The sequence below is a fragment of the Elephantulus edwardii genome, unplaced genomic scaffold, assembly GCF_000299155.1.
Source record: "Elephantulus edwardii isolate Elephantulus edwardi_28Jun2011 unplaced genomic scaffold, EleEdw1.0 scaffold00083, whole genome shotgun sequence".
Taxonomy (NCBI): domain Eukaryota; kingdom Metazoa; phylum Chordata; class Mammalia; order Macroscelidea; family Macroscelididae; genus Elephantulus; species Elephantulus edwardii.
The window spans coordinates 4850262-4860164 of NW_006399833.1; the positions used below are offsets into that span (position 1 = coordinate 4850262).

The 9903-nt window shown below is 38.0% G+C and overlaps 1 protein-coding gene across 2 annotated transcripts; it reads right to left on the bottom strand.

Moving 5' to 3' along the window:
• Positions 1-828: 828 nt before the first annotated feature.
• Positions 829-9153, bottom strand: PSMD10 (proteasome (prosome, macropain) 26S subunit, non-ATPase, 10). 2 transcript variants are annotated; one of them, XM_006889906.1, is made up of 5 exons: positions 9038-9153; positions 5579-5677; positions 4017-4163; positions 3834-3921; positions 829-1119 (listed from the first exon to the last, which is right to left on the bottom strand). In XM_006889906.1, the coding sequence occupies exons 1-5, from the start codon at positions 9149-9151 to the stop codon at positions 1112-1114; spliced, it is 456 nt and encodes a 151-aa protein (XP_006889968.1). In that variant the 5' UTR covers positions 9152-9153; the 3' UTR covers positions 829-1111. The 2 variants fall into 2 exon arrangements, with proteins under 2 accessions (XP_006889968.1, XP_006889967.1); XM_006889905.1 differs by having other exon boundaries at positions 966-1119; positions 3755-3921.
• Between the last annotated feature and the right edge of the window lie 750 nt (positions 9154-9903).

A 9903-nucleotide genomic window follows, 5' to 3' on the forward strand; every position in this document is an offset into this window, starting at 1 on the left:
AAATGCTTCCGTAAATTGAGCTTAACTTTCTCTTGTTAATTTCTTTTGCTCTGTACTTCATTAGCAATTCAGAAGATCACGATTTTTATTTAGCTCCAGTTCATGCTCCACTAATTTTATTGACTGAATAGCTAACCCAAACTGAGAAATTATCTTTTAAAAGTATTTTAAGGGTTTTAAATGAGTATTTCCCTGATTTGAAAAGTAAAATTGGTAGTTTTCCAATATTTTTTCCCTGAAATGCAACTAAAATATATTTTGTGTTATGTTATTATGTTAATAAGCTTAACATTCTTTTCAACGCAAGATGGCTTACTATAGCACTATAGCTATTTTAAAACTGTCTATTTTATTTTAGAGGAAAATAGTTCATTAAAAAGATATGTATACATGGGTTATTATTTTATTTTAGTGTTTATGAATGCCAAACTTAGATTACATGGATCCCAATCTAAAATTTGGTCCACAAAAATATTTAAGTTTTCTTCCTACAGAAAACAAAATTAAAACTTAACAGTTAAAATAATAAAATTTTAGCATAGGCCTCAGTGAGCTTGGAAAACAAATTAAGATATTTAATAATTAATGGAGGAACATTCTAAAATCCACCCAGAAACAGTAGGCAAAGTAACTGATGTGGTGTTATCGGTGGTGTTCAGCTTTAAGACAGGGGTAGGAGGTGCTGAAGACTCACAATAGCCACCAAGTCACTTACTTCGACTTACACAAAATTCAATAAAGAATATACAACAGAACAATTTAAACAATTATTCAACAGTTATGAATACCTTGAATACAAGTTGTAAGCTTAGAACAAGTACCTCAGCGGGAAAAACATTCAACATGTTTCTAAGACATTGAAGGTGAGGAAACATCATTCACAAATGATGTCTTGTGCACAAGTATATTAGTTTCCAGAACACTGGGAAAAACCATAAACCATACAACGAATGAATTTCAACTGCTTAACCTTCTACCATTCTCTTGAGTATTAAGCCCAGGCCACCCTTGGCCACTTGCAGGGGTGTCTTTTCTTCTTTGTTCTCAACGTAAATACTTGCTCCTTGGGACACCAACAGTTTTGCTTCTTCCAATCTCTCTTCATCACAGGCTAAATGTCTGAAATTGGGGATTATAAATATCATTAATCATTACCAATTCAATGTAATGGTTAAGATTACCAGCTAGCTAGCCTAAATTGCATCTTTTTAGGCAGTGGCAATACTGAGAAGTTATTTAATCAGCAAAGGACAATCAACACTGGGGAAGACTGTTCATAAGTTAAAAACCAGTGAAATAGCTTTATACCAGATTTTAAATGATAATTTTTGCTCTTACTACAGTCAAAGGGATCTAACTGCCAGCCTAAGAAATAGCAACTTTCTCATTTTATGGAGATCAGAAAGTTTCCCTAAATATGCTCCCACTAAGGAGCTCTGGTGGCCGTTGTAAGAAGCAGTGCTGGAACCCCGAAAGCATGTGGTTCAAATCCACCAGCTGCTCCACAGGAGAAGGATAAGCAATCTTCTCCCACATGATTAAACTGCCTCTAAAAACCTGCTGGGGGGTCAGCTATGGTTCAGTCCCAACTTCGTGATACACAATACTATGACAAACATGTTGGTATTACAACTTCAGGGTTACAATTTAGGGAAGTTCCAATTCATAATGTTAATAATAACACTCTATGTTCGTGTGGTTTAAATTTTGGGAAAGTTTAGATGATTTTGTCTCATTTGATCTTTGTTTAACTAGGCATTATCATTAAGGTATAACAGTTGAAACTGATAAAGGATCATCCCCCACCCCATAATGGCATGGTTGAACAGCAATAACTGAATAATAAGCAATAACTGAACAGGGAAAGAAACTGTTGTTAGGCACTTATAGTTTGCCAAGTAGGATGGCAGATATTGTACATGCTACATTATTTAAACCTCTCCACAACTGACTAAGAAAGGAATTATATCCTCATATTACAGAGAGGAAATGAAGATTCAGGTAAGCTAAATAATTTCCTCAAGATCAAAGATCTGGTAGGTAGGAGAACTTAGGTAGGGGAACTTAGATTGGATAAATGAAAAGCAGCTTAAAAAAAAATCAGTTGTTACTGAGTACATTCTGACTCACAGATACCCTATGTGTTCATGGTAATATATTAGCATCTAGCTAATCCTGAATCCTATGCTCTTTCCAGAAGCCTATCCTGTCTGACTTATAGAATTCCTCTAGGCCATTCTGCCTTTCTAGTTATGGAGAAAAGAACTAGAACAGGATCTCTCTAATGAAACTCCCTCAGAATTCTGGAAAAAGATTAAAAAAAAACAAAACTAAAAAAAGTTGGCTTAAGGTCAAATTGGAAAAACAAATACAAGATTCATAGAATTTCTGGTTCAAAATAATAATATCACTCTAACAAATAAGAAAATGAGCCAAGTAACATTAGGGAAAGAAAAATCAAAGTAGAGGCTGGGCTTAGGTCACACACATACATCAGGTCCAAGTGGTTTTAAGATGCAAAACAATGGTGGCTTAAGAGGAAGGAATTCTGCTGTCAAACCAAAGGCAAAAGGTTCAAATCTGCCAGCTGCTATGCTGGAGAAGTATGGGCAATCAACTACCATGTGATTTATTGCCTCTGCAAACCTGCTGGAGGGTCAGGGTACACAATGACGACACTCTAAGAAAACCAATGAAACACTAAAAACAAACAAGCAACAACCCAGCTACAATAAAAAAATAAGTCAATATTTAACTAATTGCAAAATGCAGAACTTTCTAGTCATGAGGGAGAAGTAATAGGCTATACTACACAGAAATGTAAAATTTCTATTATTTGTACAAAATATGAAGTATCTTCAACTAACTTGACAAAAGATTTATATTTTTACTACATCAAGTAAAGATCACTTAACATTGGTAAAATATAATTTCCTAGAAAGGAAACTGAGAAAAGGACACAAAAAGTCACTATTTATAGAAGATAAATACCTAGCCGTAGACATTTACAGATGGTCTACTTCAGTGAAAAACTTAAAAGAGCAAATCACAACCATGCAATACTGTTTTCAAATAACAAAAGGATAATTTTTGTGTTAGGGAAGAGTATTGGGCTCCCAAACTGCCCTTGGGAGGGCTTAATAATATAACTCCTCTGGAAGCAATTGTAATACATATCAACAGTCTTAAAATGGATGTTTTCACTGGCCCAGGAATTCTACCTCAGAAGTCTACATTAAGGCATTTATCAACAATGTGGCCAAATGTCTTGTACAAAATTAGTACTATACACAATTATGGAAAAATAAAAACAACAACAACAAAACAGTTTACATATATAATAACAGAGTAAAGACTATATTATGGTATATCGATAAAATGGAGTTTTATATAGCCATTAAAATTTTTTAAAACATTTTAATGGCACTAGAAAATGCTCAAGACTATACCACTAGGTAAAAACAAAATATAAAACCAAATACACAGCTTATCAAATGTTTGTTTCAAAAGTTAAGATACATGTGTATATTTAAAATATACTCATTTATATACAAACCCTAGGAGAGCATCCAATGATGTTATCAGTAGTTATTGTTGGGTAGGAAGATGAAAGGCAATTTTCATTTTCTTATTTTTGTGCACTTGCCAAAAAAAATTTTTTTTTGGCCATATATATGTATTACATTTTTAAGCAGAATTAAAAAAATATCACGTGGAAGAATTACTGCAAGAGGGCAACTATCTTGTCACTTACAGAGGAGTGTTACCCTCAGTGTCTTGGATATTTGTGGATGCTTTGTAGTACAGAAGTATATGAATCATCTTCAAGTTACCCTTGGCTGCTGCCCGGTGCATTGCTGTAGCCTCAAAATGGTCCTTAGCATCTGGATTAGCCCCACCTTCCAGTAACATGACGGCAATCTGGAAAGATATGGAAGAAAATAAATACAAAGGCCCATTTGCATTTGTGTGTATGGTTACATCTCAAAAGAAGTAGCCTGGGGATGGGACCATACCTCATGCCTGTTCTTGGAAGCTGCATAGTGCAGAGGAGTACAGCCATTTTGATTGACAGCATTTACTTGAGCACCTTTTCCCAGAAGGGCTTTTACGATCTCATCTCGGCCAGCAGAAGCAGCAATATGAAGAGGTGACCAACCTGCCTATAAGAGATGTGCAGTACCAAAACCAGGGGAGAAGAAAAGGAGTGCAGATATTAATGACAATACTATAGTAAGTGTTTTCAAGGAGCTTTCTGTGAATGGTTTATATAAAAAAACCCCAACATTCCTCATCAGCATTGTAGAAAATTTAAAAACCAGAATATATAAAAAAGAAAAAAGTCCATAATCTTGTAACAAAGAGATAATTATATTCCAATCAGCTGAGTTTTGTTTCACTTTATTATTTTTTAAATAAAAATTGGCATACGATCTAAAGTTTGTGGGCTTCGTTTTTGTAATTATTTTGTTTTGAGCATCCTTCACAACTGTAACTATAATGGGTGCATTTTTATCACATGGGTAAATCTTACCATATTCAACCATACCCCCATCATGAGACTTTCATTTCTTTGCTATTAGAGCTATTTAGTAAACATCCTTGAAAAGGATTTTTTTTACCTACAAAATGTATTCCATCCTTATTCTTCACAAATGACCAATGCCATTATAATAATGGGCCGCACGCAAATCGATGGCACACAACAATATATATATAATAAAATAATAAATAAATTAAAAAACAGCAAAATAGATTATCTCAGCCTTCATTATTCAGGCATTAGAGATATACACACACCTCAACATAATAAAAATGGTTTGTAGGGTTAAACCGGGCGGCTCCTTGGAGGCAAGGATTCTGAGGCTTCATCTGACATACTTTGGACATGTTGTAAGGAGGGACCAGTCCTTGGAGAGGGACGTCATGCTTGGGAGGGTAGAGGGACAGCGCAGGAGAGGAAGACACTCAATGAGATGGATTGATTCAGTGACTGGGGTAACTGGGGTGGGTGTATCGGAGATGGTGCGATTGGCACAGGACAGAGCAGAGTTTAGGGCTGTTGTACATAGGGTCCCTACGAGTCAAAAGCGACTCGACAGCATATAACAACAGTTTATCTTACAGTGAACTATAGAGTAGGGTAATGGGAGTAGATGTGTTGGAGACAGTAAGATGGACTCAGGGTAGGGCAGGGTTCAAAGCTACTGTACATAGGGTCGTTTTGAGTTGTAAGTGACTTGAGAGTGCATAACAGCAACACAGAGTTTACTGAAATACACCTCGATTTTTATTACTTATCCATTTCTATATCCTGCTAGGGGATATAAGGCAAAAGAAAGTTATATTGTTTATTAACATTCAAAAATGATGTGAGCATTCATCCTGTGTTTCATAAACAGGAACCGAAGGCTTGATTTTTGAGAATCTCATGTTGGTAGGCAAGGCCATGCTGTAACTTTCTAGTTTTATAAAGGTTGCAATTTTGTCTGGCCTAAAAAAATACTCAGGCGTCATTAAATGCCAGTCTGGAGTCTAAAGATAACTGGTTATTTTATCAATGCTGCCTAATACTTACATCATCTTTATCATTCACTGACACTCCAAGTTGCAGCAAGAATTCAACTATTTCTGTATGTCCTGCGGAGCATGCCCAGTGCAATGCAGTTCTGTTATCCTACACATGAAACAAGAGAGGCAATAAGATCAACAGTCTTGAAGAGAAATAAAAGAACCAAAGCAAGAAAGCAGGAAAAAAAATAAGAGAATCAAAGACAATCTATAGCTGAAAACAAGAAATGGAGAATACTGGATTTTCAGGTAGGAAACCCTGAACTTACTAGAGTAAATATATACTTACTAATATAAGACACACCAAGTATTATTAGATAGTAACAGTAAATAATTATGGAATATTACCAGGCTATAATGAAAGTAAGCCAGGAAATATATACAAAACATACTTATAATGATGGGGCCATTTTTAGATTGGAGACTAAAGGAAAGCTCCAGGAAAGAAGTCATTCAATGTCTAGGTTTTAGTAACATAGGAGGGACTGCATTTATCAATCCCAGATAATGAACCAGAAATCCATTTCAATACTTTGGCAGAAGCAGAGCTTTGGTTGCCTACTAGTATTTATTTATGTGCTTTAAAACAACATGTATGCTTATAGGGACAAAAAATTATTTAAATATCATTATGGACTGCAAAAAGAACAGATAATTCTTGGACAAAGTGCTGTGAGTGTTCCTTGGAGGCAAAGATAACAAAGCTTTGTCTCACATACTTTGGACATGTTGTTAGGAGAAGTAATTCCTTGGAAAATGACATCATGCCTGGGAAAGGTGGAGGGTCAGCAAAAGAGAGGAAGACCCTCAATGAGATAGACTGATACAGTGGCTGCAGCAATGGACTCAAGTATAGCAGAGATGATAAGGATGGCACAGGACGGGGAAAGGTGCAGATCTGCTGTTGTTCATAGGGTTACTGTAACTTGCACGCTCTCCTCTCTCCAAGGCACATAACAACAATCACCATTATTATAAAAAAAGGGGGGGGGGGAATCAAACATACCAGACAGTGTGTTAGGAATTTTATATGCAATGTTTCATTTAATCCTCATAGGATGATGTTAAGTACTACTGAGTGGGAATACTCATAGCTAGTTGACCCTAGTGGGTTTTCAGGGGCTGTGAATGACACAGGAAACTGCCCATCTTTCTCCCATGGAGCAGCTATGAAACATATGCTCTTGGGTTGGCAGCGCAATTCCTTACCACTAGCCCATCTGAGTATTACTTTCATTTTATGGAAAAGGAAACCATAATGTATTAGGGTAGGCAACATGTCCACAGTCAAAGGTAGTAAATTCATGCAGTTGGTACAAAAACACGTGCTTGACTATGAAATTTCTACTATCACTCTGATCAAGTTAGATGTTCCTGAAAGAACGGGGACTTAGGAGGCTGAAATGCTCATAAAAGCATTTAGTTTATGTATGTTGTTGTTATGAGCTGTCGAGTTGACTCTTAACTCATAGAAACCCTATGAACAATGGATCTGAACCCTGCCCTATCCCATGCCATATATATTTCTATTTAAAGAACACACCAAATTAGTATGCGATAATATTTAATAATTGTTTATAAGTGAATGGCAGTTATAGTTCCTTATTTGTAATGACTGCTAGATTTCTTAAAATACTATTAAAGTAGTATTCAATTTTTATCACAGAAACTTCAAATACACATAAAAATAGAAAGAATATATTAAGAACTCACACCTACCACATGGATTTAATAATGAATATTTCACCATATTTTTTCTTTGCTGACTTTTTTTGGGGGAGCAAAAACCAAATATTAAGACCCCCAAAATTTCAGTATGACTCTCTAAAAACATGATGCTGTCTGATATAACTACCAAATCATTATTACACCTGTTAAATATCAAAGGTCCGGTGTGTATATATACTTCCTCACTATAACTCAACTGTCTTTATGCAGGTGGTTTGCTTAAATTAGTGTGCAAGGCAAGATCTTTAACTTGCAATTGACTGCTGTTTAAGTTCCTTGATCTCGAATAGTGCTCCATTTTTTATGCCAGTGACGTGAAGAATCATTAAATTTCAAGAGTATTACTAAATCTTAATAGTAAATAATCTAATTATTCAATATTACCAGACTATACTGAAAGTAAACTAGGTCAGGCCATTTTCTTTTTTATTTTTAATTTATTTTAATTAAAGTTTACAGAGACATTGGATTTCCATTCATTCATTGTTGTACTTTTCTCCCAGCCCGCCCTTCCTCCCAATTAACTTTTTTCTTTGAAAAGTAAAAAAAAAAAAAAAGTCTTTGTTATTCAATCGCTCCCCTCAAGTCCACTCCACTATGCTACCTTCGTTCTGGACTCCTGTCATAACAATAATATCATATATCCCTTTTAAAGAGTTCTCTCCCTCACCTGTTTCAATACAGTATATATTATTTATCCCCTCTTTTTCAGTCTCCCCTCAACCCTGATGTCAGTTCGGTTTTACAACAGTGGCACTACGCAGTATTTGCCCTTTTGTGACTGAGATATTTTATTCAGCATAATGTCCTCCAGGGTCATCCATACTGTATAGTATTTCATGAGATCTTTGTTTTTCAATGCAGCATAGTATTCCATTGTGTGAATATACCAGAGCTTCTCTATCCATTTCTTTGTTGATGGGCACTTGGATTGTTTCCATCTCTTTGCTACTGTGAACAAAGAGGCCAGGCCATTTTCAAGGCTGGCTGAGTAATAATGGAAAATTCCAGAAAAGAAAACAAGTGTCCTGATTTCGAATTTTCTCCTAAAATGGAGATATATATGTGTCACTCTCTCTAGTTGGAGGCAAGCAATCTTGGAATATTTGTTGTTATACTGGGGACGTTGAATCTTTCGAGAAACTTGGTGAAAGCATGAGGGTCCTTTGGAAAGAAAGGAACACTTCTCAAATGTCCATTCACTTTTTGTTCTGTCTCTCCTTAGAGTGCCCGTTCATCCCGCACATTCTTTCTTCTAGTTCAAACTCTCCCTGCTTTGCAAAGCCTTTCCCAGTTGGCAAAATCCAGCTCCTCTTAAGGGTTGTTAAGTCAGGTGCTCTCGTCACACGCTCTGAAAATAGGACGTAAACTTCTCCCACACGCGCTTTAGTGACGCTCTGACTAATAAAGTCTGGCTGCCACCACTCAACCACATCCTAGGCGCCTAGTAAATTGCCCAGCACCTTAGAGATGCTCAGATTACACGTGTTTAAAGGAATAAATTCGCTGATATAGGCGTTCCCCCTCCTGAAGAGCGCAAAGATGGGGAGCTTGGCTACAAAATTCAGGATGGGGGACGTTCTAGAAAGATCTCAAACTCTGGGGACAAAAACAGGGTCCCCGAAGCCTTGAGTGGGTACTCCTGCGGTTGGATTTGGAAGGCGGGAAGAGAGGCTACCTCTTGCCAAGAGGCCTAAACTCGGACAGGGCCCAGGAAGCAACTGCGCTGCTGCTTTACCTGATCGGTTCGAGTAGCCAGAGATTTATCGGCCAGGATGATCTCCTTCAACTCCTCCAGCTTCCCGTTGTAGGCCAGGTTGCATACCGTTAGGTTCGATACACACCCCTCCATTTCGCTTTCTTCACGCTCTCTGAGAGGCTTGACCAGAGACCACCCTACAACGTCAGCTCCACCACCAATCACAAATAGGCCTTAAAGCCCCACCAATCAGAACTGTTTCTCGTTCCCTCGCTTCTTTTTCCCATCGCGGGGTGTCTCTGGGACTTGTAGTTTGGGAGCAGTTCCGGGTTGGAGACCTGCCTCTTCCTCCCCCACCGGCTCTCTTCGGGGCTGCACTTGAACTACAAGTTCCAGGATCCCTTGCGGCTGCCATACTTAAGTGGCCAGTGGAATTGGCCCAGGATGACAGCTGGAGAATGGAGTCAGGTAGGGGAGCGGCTTCTGGAGGAATCTTGTGATAAGAGTTGGGTGGGTGGTTGCCCATCGGATCGGCCACACAGAATGGGTGCGGGATCGAGGCGAGAACATTATAGGACCCTAAAAGGTTTTGTCCCCCTGGGGCCCTGACCTGCAGTGCTGGGCGGAAAGGACAACGGTTGGAGCTGGGAACAACCTCCTAAACTGTACGGGTAATTGTGGTTACCCTCCCCCTCTCTTCCAAAGGAGAAGAAAGTAGTAGAGGATAGTTACTCTGACATCTCCGCAGAGTGGCCTCAGGGCAGGCTTCTGTCACAGCTGTGATAGCATATGATACCATAGTAAGGTGATGTGCCAGGGTGATGCCAACGATAGGGTGTGATGCCACGGGAGCTACTTGATATCTAAGAGACCTCTGTCAGTGTACGTCACAGGGACATCATAAC

Coding starts and splice junctions, on each gene's coding strand:
- PSMD10 (XM_006889905.1), bottom strand. CDS start 9,151: ATGGAGGGGTGTGTATCGAACCTAACGGTATGCAACCTGGCCTACAAC. Junction 3,922..4,016: donor CTTCCAAGAACAGGCATGAG/GTATGGTCCCAT, acceptor ATATCTTTCCAG/ATTGCCGTCATGTTACTGGA. Junction 1,120..3,754: donor ACTGAGGGTAACACTCCTCT/GTAAGTGACAAG, acceptor CCCCAATTTCAG/ACATTTAGCCTGTGATGAAG.